Consider the following 16,011-nt stretch of genomic DNA (forward strand, 5'->3'; position numbering starts at 1 on the left):
CCGGGGGGGAGACCCCGGCCCTCACGGGGGGCCTCAGCCGGGCCCCGGCCCTCGGTGGGGGACCCCAACCAGGCCCGGCCCCGACCACAACCGGGACCCCAGCTCCCAGGGGCTCACCACCACCAGGCCCCCGCAGCAAGGGGACACCCCCCCAGCGAGGCCCCAGCACCCCAACCCGGGGCCGAGGTGCCCCGGGGTGCCCAGGGACGGCGACCCGCGGGGCTGGGTGACGCGGGGACGGGGCGCAGGCCGCAGCCGGGGCCAGCCCTCGGTGTGTCCCCGCAGGCGGGGCTGCTTTGGGGCGGGCAGCCGGCGTCGTGCGGGGGTTTGGGGGCTCTGGGAGTTGCACGGGGGTGCGAAGCAACAACGTCCTGGCGGCCGTGCGCCATCCAGGCACGCTCCTGTGGGCTCCTGCGCACTGGGAAGACGATAACGAGCTGAGAAGACTTCTTCACAGGAGACCCGAGATGCTCCTATCAAAATCACAACCCCTTCAGAGGAAGCCCTGCCTAGCAGCTCCCATTAACATATCTTCTGTTTTTCTCTTCCCTCGTTTGCTGTTCCAGGACATTTCCATAGAAACAGGATCCCGGCTCGCCCGCAGTCCAGTTTCCAATAACTACAAACCACATTAACGCGAGGGCAGCGGCGCCGGGCCACGCCGCACGCAGGCATGCGGCCGCCGGCCACCAGCGCAGCCCCGGCTGGCCCTCGCTGCCATCGCTTGGGAAGGGACTCAATCCCAGCACAGGGAGCAGGGAAGGTCCCAGCCCGTTACAAATTCCCACCTCGCCAGCCCCCCGCTGACCCGCCAGCCCCCCCAGCCCTGGGCACTGCTCCCCTGCCGCACCCGGAGCTGGGCCGTGTCCTCTGCGTCGGAGCAGCTGCCTTTCGCTCTGTGCCGGTGCTCGGTCGCCCTGAAGACGGCAGGAGCCATCCATCCCGACAGCTCCCCTCTGCCGCCCGGGCTGGGCGTGCGTCTGCCAGGAGCTCTGGACTCGGGATTAATCAGAATTCGGCCCCTTCTGTACTTTACCGCTGGCACAGGGGCCAGGAGAATACCTGTGCCGTATCCGTTGTAGAGAAAACCTATTTCCTTGTACGTTATTTGCTTTTCACTGTTTATTTGCTTGCCAAACACCCTGTTAACAGAGGTGGTGGCAGCGCAAACATTACTGCACTGCAGCAACAGGGCCGGCTTGCTTGGGGGTATGTGATTGCTGATCCAGACGGATCCCAGAAAGATTCTGGGGTCCGTGGGAATCCAGCCTGGGCAGGCAGCTCCAGGTGCCGCTGCTGGGGTCACGACTCCCGTCTGCAGTCGCTGAGTGTTGACTCGACCTCGGGATGCCGATCTCAGCCCGGGGAGTCACCCCTGGCCTCCTGCGAGCGGCACAGGACTTGGCGTGCCACGCCGGGGGTCTCGCGCCTGGTTTGTCCATACAGCTGCGGCTCTGCACCCCACAACCACCAGCTGCGGACCCCCGAGGCAGCGAGCCCGGCTGCCCGGTCTCACCAGGTGGCACCATTGCATCTCTTCAGCCCTGCGGCCTGCGCCGGGGGTCTGTCCCTGGAGAGCCCTGCGGATGGGGTCCCCTTCCTCCAAAAGGGGTGCAGGAGGAGAAGGACCGAGGGTGCTAAGGGGCTGGAGCCCAGGGCTTTTCAGGTCTGACCTGAGACCGGCACAGCCGGCCGGGAGCCGGGCTGCAGTACCCCCCTGCCCGAGGGGCTCGGGCCGCGCTCGCCGTCAGCCCACACGGCTCGTACCGAGCTCTGCTGCTCTGCAACCCCGCCTGTCATTTATTGATGACCGCGGGTTCTACAGTCTTGAACAGGCAATTAAGACAGGCTAATAAACAATCATAATGAAGGCATCGTGGCCTCATAAAACACCGTGTAGGATCGCTACCAGATACCAACCGTGAATCAAATTACCAAGGGCAGAGACAGCCTACGCGCTCCCCTGACCCCGAGTTGTGGTGGGGACAGCGTGGAGCCGTGGCTCTGCACACATGCGGATGCTGAAACGGAAAAGGTGCCAGGTTCCCGAGGAGCCAGGGCGCAGCACGGACGTGTCACGCACAGCACCTTGCACGGCTCTGGTCTCTGTAAAGCTTCTCCAGCCCTGTCTGACTTAAACCAACAGCATCTGCCAGCCAGGAGAGCCTGGGCTGCCTGGCAAAGCTTTGGACTTGGCCTCGGACGGGCAGGCGAGTTTCTCCTGCCTGTTTCTCACTTTCGCTATTGTGAAAATGATGTTGGAGCCATTGACCCGCCTCCTGACTTGCGGAAGAATAGGGACAGCAGGAATTGTTCAGTTTAGCACCTGAATCAGGAAAACGAGTCTGTCCAAGCTGAGCCAAAACAACTCTTGTAGGACCTTTCCCAACAAACAAACACAACTCCACTTATTTTAAGGGCCAAGATGAGCCCAAGCAACTTCCACAGATCCCAGAACACCTTGGCAGCTCTGCCGTAGCGTTTGTGCTCCGACAAGCGCTGCCTGCTTCCCCCCGCACCCGTGCCGGCAGGATGCGGCCAAGGGGTGATGCCGAGGGGACCCACACTCCCCCCGGGCTCCGCCGAGCTCGGGGGAGCAATGACCACCCGGTTGACTCAAACGCACAGCGCTGGCAGAGGGGAGCCCAGAGGAGCAAGAAGATCATTTCGATTCCTGTTAATGAACCATGCTGGTTTTGTACAATCTTCAGTCCTGTCAATCTCTCTGCGATACTCCGGGCTAACTAACACGGGGTGGGCAGCGTCCACACGCCGAGCAGCCCAGGGAGGTGCCGGGGGTTGGTGGTGCCGGCACTTCTGTGGGACTGGGTAGCAAGTAAGGCAACGCTTAGGCCATTTGGGAGGGACAAAAAGTGATTTTCCTGGCTTCTTGCTCCCCAGGAACAACAGTGCTGTACAGGGGATGGGAGCTGTTACTAATTTATTACCTTCCTTTGGGGAGAAATTCACTGAAACAAGCACAGGGACAAGCTCTCCATAAGCCTTGCTGGTTCCTTTTCCTTGGAAAATTCTGCTTCTCCCTGGGTTAAAGATGGGCGGGAGGTGATTGGCCCCTGCTTTCTGAAGTCTGGAGAGCTTAAATGAGAGCACGTTGATCTATACTTAATGTGATTAAGTTACATTCTGAGTATTGTGCTAATTAAATTAAACTTCCCACTGCTGCCTCTGCGGCTTAAACAGGATAGTTGTTTTAAGACCACAATTCACTTTTCTGCGTTTCATTGCATGGATGAGCAGGTAAGATAAAAGCAATTTGCTAATCAAATAATCGTACTGTTTAGAAACAACTTCTAACTCGATGGAAATTCAAATTTAAATCTGATTTGAGTTAGACTTAAACTCTACATTTTAAATCTAAAGTGATTTATGCTTTGAGTAAAGAAAATAACAGGAAAAAGCAAAACTAAACCGATGGAGGGAGCACACAGAGTATGTCCGACCGCGATGGTGCAGGAATTTAGACAACGTGATGGCTGATGCGCAGGGGACCAGCCGGCTTTCAGAGCGTGAGCTGCAGTAAATAAAAGGCGGAGACCCCCTGCCGGCTGCCCCTGCCTCATCACGGGCCAAAGGGAGCGCTCGGATCCAGCCCCCCTGACTTCAGCTGTGTATTATTTCAAATGCTACGTACTCTCCATCGCCTCCTCTCTGAAATCCTTCTAATTGAATGTCAGATGATGGACAAAAATATTTGGCTACAACTGGCAAAATAACAACATTTTACCCAGAAAACTCCCTGCCTGGTGTGTCCCTGGCGAGCACGCTGAGCCCCACGCGGTGCAGCTGATGGGCCAGGCTGGAGCAACACACAGCCCCTTACACAGGGGCTGGAAAACTGTGACCAGGATACACAAAACTCTGGGGAAAACTCGTCTTTCCAGCGCGTCGCAGAGCCAGGATCCTGCTGGGAGCTCAGCGCTCGCAGGGCCCCAAAACACCAGGGCTGAGTCTGGGGAGCACAACTCCTCGCAATGAAAACCATCCCCGGAGACACCTCTCCCTCTGCCCTCCTCCCATCTCCAGCAGCCCTGAGAACCCGCAATGGTTTTTCCGGCTTGCAGCTTCTAAAAAAAATTGAGATTTCAAAGCTCTCTCCTCATTGATTTGACAGCGGCAGCCTTGACCCGATGCTGGAGAAGAGGCAGCCGCATTAGCGGGTCGGTGCAGAGAGGCGGCGGGCAGCGGCACGGGTGGGCGATCGGGCGCCCAAGGAGAAGGTGGGAGCTGGGGGAGTGGGACGGGAGCGCTGGGTGCATTCACGGCTCATTTGCCAGCAAGGACCCGGGGGGATCTGTCAGGGATGGAGGCTGCTGGAATGGCAGCATCGCCCTCGAACCGACGGCGTGGCTCATCGGCTCGGCTGGAGCGGAGCAGCATCGGTGTGCTGGGAAACTGATGCCGGTCTGTGCCTCGACATAGGGAGCATTTGGATGGCAACATGCAGGCTGCACATCCCTGCGTTGCAAAACCACCATGCGGCTCTGGCTTGGAGCTGCTGTGGGAATAGCTGTAGCCAAGCCTGGCTAGTGCCATCCCTGCATGATCAGCTCGCCCAAGGTGCAAGTACAAAGTCCACCTCGGGCCTCTCATCACATATAATTTAAAAGATCAGTGTGGAGAAAACAAGAAGCTCTTCAGGGGAGCAAGTAGCTTAGTTTTAAAAAGATGCCAATGGTTGAACAGCTGCAGCTTCACACTCGGGAAGTGGCCCCAGCCCAGCGCCCCGCGCTGAGGGATGCTGTGGGGGGACCTGCTCCCCGCAGACCACTGCGGACCCCCTCTCACAGAGCAGCCAGCTCCTCCCGCTGGGGCTGGGAGTGACTCGGAGCCCATCTGCTGTGGCTTCCCGGGCAGCGAGCAGGACCTGGGTGCAGGAGGGTCTCCATTGCGTGTAAACTACCCGGAGAAAAGAAGGGTCAGCTACAGCGCAAGAGCTGTCATTTCTTTACAGTTGCTATGGCACCAGCTGTCTCTGTTCTGTCAGTTATGCCCTTAAAATTGTTTTCAGTCAGGGGGGATTAAACCTCGCTTCCCCCAGCACGCTCTCAGACAGATCACGCCGGCAGTGGGGATTTCTCACCTTCATCCCTGAAGTCTTCAAAGCCCTCGGTGGCTGCAGCCCCTCTGCCAGCCCCCCGCAGCGCCGGCACTTGAGTACAGCCTCGCCTTTAATTTCCGACGGCTGCGCCCACACCCGCATTATAAGGACTGCAACTGAAATTCACGGCTTTGCAAAGTCCCAGGAGGGACACAAATCCCGTACAAACCTGCAGGAGATTAATTGTCCCTCACCTGTGTGCTGGGCCTCGGCTTGGGGGAGAGCCGTGCCGGCCAAGCCACGGGGCCACGTGCACACGGGACCCCCCCAACCTCCACCCAGCGCAGGGACCAGCACGGGGTGACACCCTCCAACTAAACCCCTTTGCTCGGAGAAAAGCACGTGCAGAGAGCTGCTACCAGTCATTCCTCGAAAACACACAAGCAGAAAATTGTTGCATTTTCAAACGAGAGCTGTTCAAAGGAACAATAATTTCACCTTCCACGAGCAGAGAGGGAGAAGCCGTGCGGAGCGCAGCCCGCCCTGCCTGGGGACCGACAGCAGGCGGGCGGCAGGAGCGGAGCCACCACCCATCGCTGCCCACTGGGACGGGGCAGCTCGGGGCTGGGCACCCCAGTTCAGCCGTCCACGGCTGTGGTCCCCACACCGGGTGAGGAAACACCTGGGGGGACACAGCGAGGTGTTGGGGGCAGGATGGCAAGGAGGGGTAGCTGCTGAAGACAAAAAAAATCCCGATCCCAGGACTCCTGTGCTCACGCTGTGCGGGTGAGGAGCTGGTGGGGTGACGTCCCCGGCAGAGCCGTGTCTCTGCCCCGGGGTGACTGTGCCATCGCAGCCCGGACTAAACCCACCAAGGCACGGCCGGTCCTGCCCGCCTCGCCCAGAGCACCGGGACGTCCGCCCAGGGACCAGCATCGGCCCCCGAGCTGCTCCGGCAGCCCCGGCAGCCAGCACCAGACACACCAAAAAAAAAAAAAAAGTGTTTTTAACTGGACGTCTCTAACAGGTCTCCATGCGTGTGCCTGAAGGATTAACAGTGTCCAGAGGTTTCCCGTGGCGGGCAGACGCCGGGCGGCTGGCGTCACGTCGTCACAGCAACCCGCTAACCGTGGCCCTAAGAACCGCAGTTCCCGGTTTGATCTCTTCTGTAGTTTCTTTTAATTACAGATGTGGGTGCCTGGAAAAGCCGGTGCTGGAGCACCCCAGGACCCTGGGAGCACCGGGTGGCCCCGGGCAAGGGCTCGCTTGGCACCAGCCCCCGTGCCGTGGCCGGGGGCGAGACACAGGCACCTGCCCGGGCTGTAAGCCTCCACAGGCACATTTCATTTGCAATAAAATTTGCTGTTAAACTGTCAAACTGAAGAGAGCAATGGCTTTCGGTACACTGCCATCCCCTCCCTGATTGCATCTGAGCTGCAAAAGTTATTTCACTTTCAAGCGGCTTATTTGCAACAACTCCTGCCCCTGGGCTACAGAAAGACCCAGCGAGTCCATGAGGATGGACGGGGCGATGCGGGATGGCTCAAACGGGCAGCTCTGTGCGAGTGACGCTGGCTCCCGGCAGCACACAGAGATGTCCCCAGCCCACGGGGGTCCCGTGGGCCCACGGCGAATGCTGGTCGAGTTTGTGCCCCGCGCTTGCCTCCCGGCCGGGGGGCATTTCCAAGCCCCGCTTGCTCTGCAGAGTTTCCCCTGCAAGAATGAGCGGTCGTCTCCTGTGGTGGGTCTGGTGTCATCATTCCCAGAGCGGTAATTGCAAAATTCACCGGGGAGAAAGAAGTAACTGTCTGTCAGGAGGAAGGAGCAGCACCTCTGTGTGCAAACACAGCTCCATTTCACCAACCCCACCCCAACCCCAAAAGGCACCCGCCGGGCTGCAGACCCAGGGAGCAGAGGAGCAGAGGGGACAGGAACCCCTGCGGTGAGGCTGGTCCCCGCGCCGCAGCCCTGCGCTCGGAAAACTGCTCTCCCCCTGCTGCCTTTGATCAGAGGATGGGTTTCTCTGCCGGCCGCCCTCGGTGCTGTGGGTTTCCAGCGGGAGGTGGGGAAGCGCAGTCAGCCTGACCCTCCCTCCTCGGATCTGTCATCAGCAACAGAAAAATCCTTCCAGTCCCCAAGTTACTCAGCCTGAATCCTGCAGGATCTGCCAGGGCAGCAGGATGGCAGAGCAGCCCTGCCCGGCGCCCGCCGCCAGCCCTCCCCGGCAGGGCACGGCCCCCGGCCCGGGTCCCATGGCCGGCCCCGCGCCCCCGCGGCCCCAAACCCACCCCAGGGACAAGTGGAGCAAAAAAATGGATTTCCTCCTCTCGGTCGTCGGATTCGCTGTCGACCTGGGCAACGTCTGGCGGTTCCCTTACATCTGCTACCAAAACGGAGGAGGTAAGGACAGCGCTAGGGTTATTTAAGTCTTCTTTTGGAGAAGAGAAATCTGCTTTTCATCTTTCCGATGCTGAAAAACTCGCTGCTTCTTTTCTTTCTTTGTCTCTAGCTGCTCCTCTCCGGAGAGGGCGGTTTAGAGACTGACCCAACTTCTCCGGACATCTGCCTCTTTTCTGTGTTGTGTCTTTCTTCATTCAAAATCCCCTTCCATTCACTCCTTCCCCGCTGCCATTCACTCCTTCCCCGGCATGGTTAGCGGTGTGTTAGCAGCTCTAGGATCACAAAGAGAAAACTAGCGTGGTCTAAACTGCACAAAAGGATTAAGAATCTGCAAATTTGGGGTGGGAGGTTTGTACTCTTTATGATCTTGTGACTTTGTGAAAGCAACTCTTTCTGATGGCTCGTGTTCTAAAATAATCCTCGCAAGCATCCCAGCCGCCTGCCGCTGATCCCGGCCGTGCAGCCGGCAGTGCCGGACCCGGCGGAGGAGCCCCGGCTCCCCGGGACGCGCAGCCCCGCGCCGCACAGCGCTCGGGGTGTTCGCTCCTATGAGGGATCAACAGAGAGTTAAGATACAAAAGCTCTGTGAAGGAAAAAACATTGAGTAAATGACATCTAAATAAATTGCTTTAAATAGAGCAGGGTAGAAAAAACCCTTGCATGGAAATTAAAAATGAGGAATGAAAATTTTGTGCTGTTTGCAAAAGCACAGTGGATTTAATTGCCAAAGTCGGCGTTCGAGTGACGTCCTCTACTGCTTGGGAAAATGAGAGGGAGATAATTAGTACCATACTCAAGGCTAAAATGTGGATCCCAGGTGCCCACACTGAAGCACAGTTATTTGTGATTTACTCCGGTGGGACCGGGAGCAAACTTTAGCCACTCTTCATTGATGTGGGCCAGGCAGATGCTTTCCTCACCGGCCCCACGCACGCAGGAGGGTGAGGAGTTCAAATAGCAGCTCCTGGGAGGGACAGCCATGGCCCACGCAGAGCGGGAGCGCGGGTCGAGGCCGGCGGTGGGCTCACCCGTCAGCTGGAGCTGTTCCTAGAAGAGAAACCCCTGAGGGGTTGAGGGTGCAGCGCGTGGAGGGCTCTCGGAGAGAGGAGCCGTGGGGGTTAAATTAACTAATCCCAGCAGGGCTGTTCTGTGGTGAGCAGCTCCAGTTCCAAAACCTCCATGGGGTACAAGTGTAGCCCTGGTACTGATGACATTATTATGAGTAATGCAGATTACAGCGTTAATGACTTGTGTCTTGGGGTGACCGTGCATGTTCAGTGGGATATTCTCCAAAACTCTTCTAGACCTGAGAGGTGCTTGGTGCCCCATCCCCTGCGCCCCGATGGTTTCTACCTTTGTATGTCCCGGCTGAACGAAGGCTGGGACGCCAGCAGGGACCAACACAGCAGCCCAGGAAGCCGGGGCACCGAGCAGGGTCCTCTGAACAGGACCGTGAGCCCCTCTGAACAGATAATTTGCAAAACATCTTACAAACACAGGTCCAAACCCCTCGCACGCGCTGCTCCGTGACACGTCCCTGCAGCGCTGGGAGGGACGGCAGTGGCAGCCCTCCACCCGCAGCCTGCCTGTGCTCGCTGGCCGGCGCGGGGCCGCGGTGGTCACCGCCGCTCTGCTCCTCGCCCGCAGGAGCCTTTCTCATCCCGTACACACTGATGGCTGTTTTCGGAGGGGTGCCCCTCTTCTACATGGAGCTGGCCCTGGGGCAGTTCCACAGGACGGGCGCCATCCCCATCTGGAAACGCATCTGCCCCATCTTTAAAGGTAAGAGACCCCCAGCCCCAGGCCACCGCCGCGGTGCAGGTCCCCGCAGCCCCGTCCCAGGGGGACAGCGAGAGGGCTGGACTGGTGTAGGCTGCTGAGTCTGCCCCCTCCTTTCCCCAGGCATCGGCTTTGCCATTTGCATCATTGGCCTGTACGTCTCCTTCTACTACAACACCATCATCGCCTGGGCTCTCTACTACTTCTACTCGTCCTTCTCGGGCACCCTGCCCTGGGCGAGCTGCGACAACCCCTGGAACACGCCCCACTGCACCAACTACTTCGGGAGGAGCAACGTGACCTGGACCAACTTCTCCAGGTCCCCTGCTGAAGAGTTCTATACGTAAGTGCACGTATATGGACAATGCGTTTAAGCTGGGGTACATCCCCGTGGAGGGGGGTCCTGTGTGGGGAGCAGGACCGGGGTGCCTGGGAGCAGGCTGTCATGTGGGGATGCTCTCGGGGAGCTCACGGTCCCTGTTGTCGGTGCGCCGGGGGAGAGGTGAGCATGGGACTGCCTGCAAGGGCAGAGCCAGCAGCACCGCGCTGGCCTGAGACGCCCTCCCCGGCCGGGGGGATCCCTGCCCGCAGGAGGAAGGTCCTGGAGATCCAGAAGTCCAGGGGTCTGTACGACGTGGGGGGGATCCACTGGCAGCTGCTCCTCTGCCTCTTCCTCATCTTCACCATTGTCTACTTCAGCCTGTGGAAAGGGGTGAAAACCTCTGGGAAGGTAAGAAAGAGGGCTCTGGTGCCAGCCCTGCCTGGGCACAGACGTGCCAGAGCCCTGGGCACGTGGGGGCTCGCAGCCCGGCACGCAGCATCCCCTCCATGGCCAGGGCCAGGCAGGAGGGACCGAGCAGGGCATGTGCCTGGCAGCTGGTGGGGTCTTCCTGGCTGCTTAAACACCGGATAGTGCCTCCTCCCCACACCCCTACCCCTCGGCCACCCCGGGCAGCCGTGAGCAAGCCGGCCATGCCCAACGCAGGCGGGTTGGGTGCTCGGTGGAGCGGCTCTGCCGGTGCCGGGGGCTGACGGCTGCCTCTCTCCAGGTGGTGTGGGTGACGGCCACGCTGCCCTACCTCGTCCTCCTCATCCTGCTGGTCCGGGGGGCCACCCTGCCCGGCGCCTGGAGAGGGGTCGTCTTCTACCTGCGCCCGGACTGGGGCAAGCTCCTGAGCACCGCAGTGAGTGCGCGGTGGGACGCGCCGCCCCGGCCCTGGCTGCCCCTTGCCCCGGGGATGGCAGCACCCAGACCCCCTCCCCGGGACGCACACCCACCCCTGCTCGTGGGCCTGGCCCCGCCGCCGGAGCTGCAGGGCGATGGGGCCCTTGCTCCTACAGAAACAAGACGCCCTGGACAGGCTCTTGGAAATGCAAATCTATAATTGAATCACCCATTTCATTGCCACTGGGTTTTGTTTGTGCCATGTTCTCGCCCTGACCTGACAATAGGCTTCCTGTGGGTAATTACCAGGCAGCACTTGAGAATTCTCATTAAAGGTAATCAGGGCCGTGCTGCTGGGGCTGAGCCTTCCCCGGGCAGGAGTGGGCTTGGGGGTCTCGGGGCTCCCCTTGACTTCGTCCCCACTCCAGGCACGGGGGAGCGCAGATGCCGCTGCTTAATTCCGCCCCATGGCAGGTCCCCTCCTCCTGGGATGCCTTTGCGGGAGGATGGGGCAGGGGAAGGAGCCACAGGCAAGCGAGGAGGTTTGGCGGCATGTACCAACAAGGACCCCATCCCTATGCCGTGGGGTGGGCACGCCATGGGGTGGGCACGCCGTGGGGCACCTCTCGGTCCCAACCCAGCCCCAGGGACCCCCTGCCTATTCTCCAGCCTGCCTGTTGCTTCTCCTGCCAGGTTTGGGTTGATGCTGCTGCGCAGATATTCTTCTCCTTGGGCCCTGGATTTGGTGTCCTTCTTGCTCTCGCCAGTTACAACCATTTCCACAACAACTGCTACCGGTGAGCTCCCGCAGCCATGGGTCCCTGCGGGCACGGGGGCTGCACCCTGCGGGCACGGGGGCTGTGCCAGGCCCGGCTGCAGTGGAGCCGCATCCTGACAGCTCCTGCACCCCGCGGCCACGGGCGCAGCATCTTTCCCCGCTTTACTGATGGTTTTGGTATGCGGGGCCGGGAGAGGGAACCGGGGGGGGGTGCAGGCGACCGGGGCAGCCGAGCCGGGGCGAGAGCAGTGCTGGAGGGAGGTTTCCGCCGCCGGACACATCTCCCTGCTTTCTGCCGTCCAGGGACGCGCTCGTCACCAGCGTGGTGAACTGCCTCACCAGCTTCCTCTCGGGCTTCGTCATCTTCACCGTGCTGGGCTACATGGCTGAGATGAGGGACGTGGAGGTGGAGGATGTAGCGAGAGATAAAGGTTCGCCTCCCCCCAGCACGACGCCCCATCCTGGCCCCGCGGTGCCCAGGGCTCCGGGTGCCCGTCGCGGCTGAGGGTGATGGCCGGCCCAGGGGTCTGCCGGGGCGCGGGGGCTTGTGCCCGGGAGCGGTTCGCAGGAGCGGAGGGCAGCGAGGTGTCCACCCCCGTCTCTCAGCCAGGGCCAGGCACGGCCGCTCTGGCTTTGGGGCACCTTCCCCAAGCGCATTCCCGCCAGCACCCAGCGCTGTGCCAGAGCAGCCGGGGAACAGCAAACCAAACCAGCGTCCCCTCCTAGGGCCGAGTCTCCTTTTCATCACCTACCCTGAAGCAATCGCCAACATGGTGGGATCCACCTTCTTTGCCATCATATTCTTCCTGATGATGATAACGCTGGGGCTGGACAGCACGGTAGGCACCGCCGTGGAGCGCGGCAGCACAGCCGTGCAGCCGGGGGCCGGGTCCCCAGCGGGGACTGGGCACGGCCGTGTCCCACGGCTAATAGCGGGGTGACAAGGGGACTTATGGCCTTGGGAAGGGGGCTGCCTGCCCGAGCCCTCCGAGCATGGCCAGCGCGGGGATGGAGGGAGGGGACGGGATGGGACGTCCCCCCTTTGCTCACAGGCAGAGGGGGCCATGGGAGGAGCAGATTTTCTCGGGGAGCGGGACTGTCCCCACGCCGGCGTTTCCTTTGCAGTTTGGGGGCTTGGAGGCCGTGATCACGGCTGTGATGGACGAGTACCCCCAGGTCCTGGCCGGGCGACGGGAGCTCTTCGTCCTCGGCCTCATCACAATCTGTTTCCTGGGCTCCCTGAGCACCCTCACCTACGTGAGTACCGGGCACTGCTCCGCTCCCGTCCCTGCCACACACCTACTCGTTTCTCCAACAACCCCTGGCGCGGGACTTTGCCAAAGACCTGCTCCGCATCCCCGCCGGGTCTGCAGCCGCCCTCCCCTCCCTTGTGCTGTGCCAGGGGGGAGCCTACGTGGTGAAGCTGCTGGAGGAGTTCGGTGCTGGCTGCTCAATCCTGGCGGTGGTGCTACTGGAAACGATAGCCGTCTCCTGGTTTTACGGTTAGAAACTGCCTCTGTTATGAAAAACATCCTGCAGGCCCCCGCGCGGGTGTTTAACCGTGTGCACGTGTGTAAATGCCAGAGGGTTTGGGGCAGGAGCACGTGTGACTCCTGGCGAGGCTGGGATGGGCACGGAGGGTGTCGTGTCCGTGTCCCTGTACCCACGTCCTCTGCGGGTCTCCGGGGCCGTGACGGCTCTCTCCTCCGGCAGGGATACAGAGGTTCTCCCATGACGTGAAAGCCATGCTGGGCTTCACCCCGGGGATGTTCTGGAAGGTGTGCTGGGCCGCCGTCAGCCCCGCCTTGTTAGCGGTGAGTATCTACGGCCCGAATTAAAGACCGGGTTGTCAACCCCCCTCCGAATGCCCCGCAGGGGAGCTGCTCTTCCCTCGCCGGCTGCTGCCACTGCCCAGCTCCCCGGGCGCCTGCGCTGCTGCTGACTCCCCTCTCGCTTGCGCGGGGTGAACAAGCTGCCGAGAGGGTGGACCAGGGTCCTGGCCGGGGCTGTAGGACCTCGTGCCAGCCCTCCCTGCCGGCTCCCCACGCTGCTGCTCCAGCCGCGGGCAATGACAAGCTGCCCACAGCCCCTGGGACAGCGGGTTTCACCAAGAAAGGGAGCTGGAAGTGCATTTTCCAGCCTCTTCTGCAGCTCCAGGGCAAAGCGGGGAGCCGGCAGCTGGGTGCTCACACGCGCGCAAGCGCAGCCTCGTTTCATCCTCCTGGTCCGCGGTGTCACACGCTCGCGCTGGCACGGCCAGCCACGGGTACGTCTCTGATGGCACTGCGGTGCTGTGCGCCCGGCCGGATCCGTCCCCTTTGAAATGCCAGCTCCCCCGGCACTTCAAAGGCTGCCGTCTGCGAGAGGCAGAGGGGTCTAATCTCGCCAGATCTGCAGAAGAGGCCTTGTGAGGATTAATTATGGCTCTAAGCGCTTTGCACAGGTTATTAGGAGAGAAGTATTATAATCAAAGCAGACAGCAAATGATTTCATTTCAGCACGGGGACGTGCAGCCTTCGCAGGCCCTGTCTCTGTGGGGTTTGTTAGACGAAGACCTCCCAGCCCTCACCTAGCGAGGGGTGGCAGTCTGGGAAATGTCACTGCAACGTCCACGCTGGCCTTTCGCGGTTAGGAAAGCAGCGGTGGCAGTGGGATGCAGACCGAGCCGGGATGAGCCGGCGTCAGTGCCGGCGCTGGGGGGATGTCGCAGCTGATCTGCTCTCCGCGGGGAGCCAACGGGGCTGGTCTGCCAGGGATGCCCGGCTGTCACGGAAGAGCTTTCCTGGCCGCCCATGTCATGTGCACGTGGGTTTCGCGGGCTGCACAGCCTGCTGCTGCCCTGTGCCTGCTTGTGCCGGGCAGTGGGGCATGCCCTGCCCCACGAGCATCCTTCCCTAACGGGCTCCGCTTCGTTCGTTACAGTTCATAGTCGTCAGCTCCCTCCTGGACCAGCCGCCTCTGACACTCTTCGACTATCAGTACCCCGAGTGGAGCATCTCGGTGGGGTACCTCATAGGAGCATCGTCCTTCATCTGCATCCCCTTCTACATGGTGTACAAGCTCGTCTGGACGCCGGGGTCTCTCAAGCAGGTCAGGAGCAGGGTGGGCGTACCCACGGCCCCTGCGCGGGTTAGGGGTGGGCAGGGACCCCCGCTTGGGTTAGCCTGAGACCGGGGCCGGGGAGCTGGGCAGACGGTTGATGCCTCCTCAGCATCTTTGTTGACGTGGCAATTAAATCACGCCTGGAGAGCTGCTTGGCAAAGGGCTCAGAGGAGCATGGCTCCATGGCTTGATCATTTTAAGTCACGGCCCTGGAGGCAGGAGACTGTCCCCAGCCGTCACCCCTCCTCTCGGCCCATTTTTGGGACACCTCCTGCTTTCTGGGGTCTGGTGCAGGCTGACACAGCCCCGGCCCCGCAGCGAGCGAGATCCCAGTGGGGACGGCTTGGCACGCCGGGGCAGGCAGCCCTGCACGTGGCACCAGGCCCCGGTGCGGGAAGGAAACCCACTGCCTTTTTCCTCTGCCTGCTTACACCCTCCAGCGCCTCGCCATCTGCATTCGGCCAGAGAAAACAACACGAGACCCCCAAGCAGAGGCGGTGTGCATGTCACCTCTCCTGTAGTGTGGTGGCACGTCCAGGGGACGCAGAGACTGACTGCTTTGGCTTCCTGCTCCTGCCCCGACAAAGCAACGGGGCAGGCAGAAGAGAAGCTGCCGTCACCTTCCTCACAGCAACCCGCCCCTCGCCTCTCCCCCGGCAGCTGCAGGTGCTGGCGGCAGCTCCCCAGCCGCCGGCTCTCGTCGCATCCGAGCATCTCGGCGGAAGCAGCACCGCCAGCCCGTGCTGGCAGACCGGAGCCCGTTCTCACTACGGGCAGGGAAACCTCTGATCCACAGCAGGGAGAACGGGACCCGCCGCTGAGTCCCATGGGCTGGAAGCGAAGGGGCCAAACTCCTCCGGTTTGGAGGTGAACCCCGACTCCCGGTGAAGACGGAGGCGCAGCTGCGAGCACCGCTGCAAAGGGATTGCTGTCCGACGGTACGAGCCGTGAACGCGCCTTGCTTAGAGACACTCGTGACCTTGCTGTGCAAACCTGCTCGGCGCGAGCAGTGCATGCCTTTAGCTGTGCAGCGAGTGACGTGGAAAATAAAGCTGATATCAATTGTTAGGAGATCAGACGAGGCGGGGAGCCGGAGCTCGCCGTGCTGTGTTCATGAAGCGCCATGGTGCCGCTGAGAGCACAGGGCTGGGCTGGGGGAGGTGGGGGGGTCTGCTGCTGTCCTGACCCACAAATACCTTGCTCTGTTGCAAAAGTCTGGTAAAGAAATTGTGTGGCCCCTCGGGTCGCTCCAGGAACATGCTGCTGCAGCAGGGCAGCTCAGTCCCCGCTGCCGCCCTGTCCCGGCTCTGCCCCCGCGATGCGGCAGCTCTGCTGCGCCAGGAGGATTGGCTGCGGGGGAAGTGGCGGCCTCCAGCATTTGAAGAAGACAAGACCTTAATATATCTCATTTTAAAAACAAATATTGGGGTCAGGGTGAGGCAGCCCGGCGCTGCTGTGAACCAGCCACCTGCCGTCTGTCGCGGCTTCCCGATAATGTCACATTGCTTCCAATGCAGTCTCACCATTTCTCAGCAGTTATTGGGCCCATTAAACACTTTCCAGCACCCACGTTCACCACGGCGGAGGCAAAGCAGCAGCTCCCCGCCGGGGTCTCAGCCGTGTGCTGGTCTACCGCGGTGATCCCCCCCCGTGCCCTCCTGGCGGCTCCCACTCTCCGTCAGGGTGATGCAGAACAGAAGAGGGGAGCACAGCCGGGAGCTGGGGGGG

At 61.0% G+C, this 16,011-nt stretch overlaps 2 protein-coding genes across 2 annotated transcripts in view; one reads left to right on the forward strand and one right to left on the reverse strand.

Annotated features, from left to right (window-relative positions):
• Nucleotides 1-5,221, reverse strand: part of SGSM1 (small G protein signaling modulator 1) — a 52,969-nt gene extending 47,748 nt beyond the window's left edge. The window contains exons 1-2 of the mRNA XM_075168164.1: nucleotides 5,102-5,221; nucleotides 1,063-1,180 (exon numbers count right to left, since the gene is read on the reverse strand). Coding sequence (XP_075024265.1) covers nucleotides 1,063-1,180; nucleotides 5,102-5,221 — 238 coding nt within the window. The remainder of the gene's footprint in view (nucleotides 1-1,062; nucleotides 1,181-5,101) is intronic.
• Nucleotides 5,222-6,987: 1,766 nt separating this feature from the next.
• LOC142089959 (sodium-dependent serotonin transporter-like) lies at nucleotides 6,988-14,905 on the forward strand. Its single transcript, XM_075167098.1, has 13 exons — nucleotides 6,988-7,459; nucleotides 9,107-9,241; nucleotides 9,362-9,581; nucleotides 9,830-9,968; nucleotides 10,288-10,422; nucleotides 11,097-11,200; nucleotides 11,485-11,612; nucleotides 11,908-12,020; nucleotides 12,307-12,438; nucleotides 12,584-12,683; nucleotides 12,895-12,995; nucleotides 14,104-14,271; nucleotides 14,724-14,905. Exons 1-13 carry the CDS (start codon nucleotides 7,240-7,242, stop codon nucleotides 14,802-14,804), a joined length of 1,776 nt encoding a protein of 591 aa, XP_075023199.1. The 5' UTR covers nucleotides 6,988-7,239; the 3' UTR covers nucleotides 14,805-14,905.
• Nucleotides 14,906-16,011: the final 1,106 nt, after the last annotated feature.

This window comes from Calonectris borealis, chromosome 18, assembly GCF_964195595.1.
Source record: "Calonectris borealis chromosome 18, bCalBor7.hap1.2, whole genome shotgun sequence".
In the NCBI taxonomy this organism is placed as follows: domain Eukaryota; kingdom Metazoa; phylum Chordata; class Aves; order Procellariiformes; family Procellariidae; genus Calonectris; species Calonectris borealis.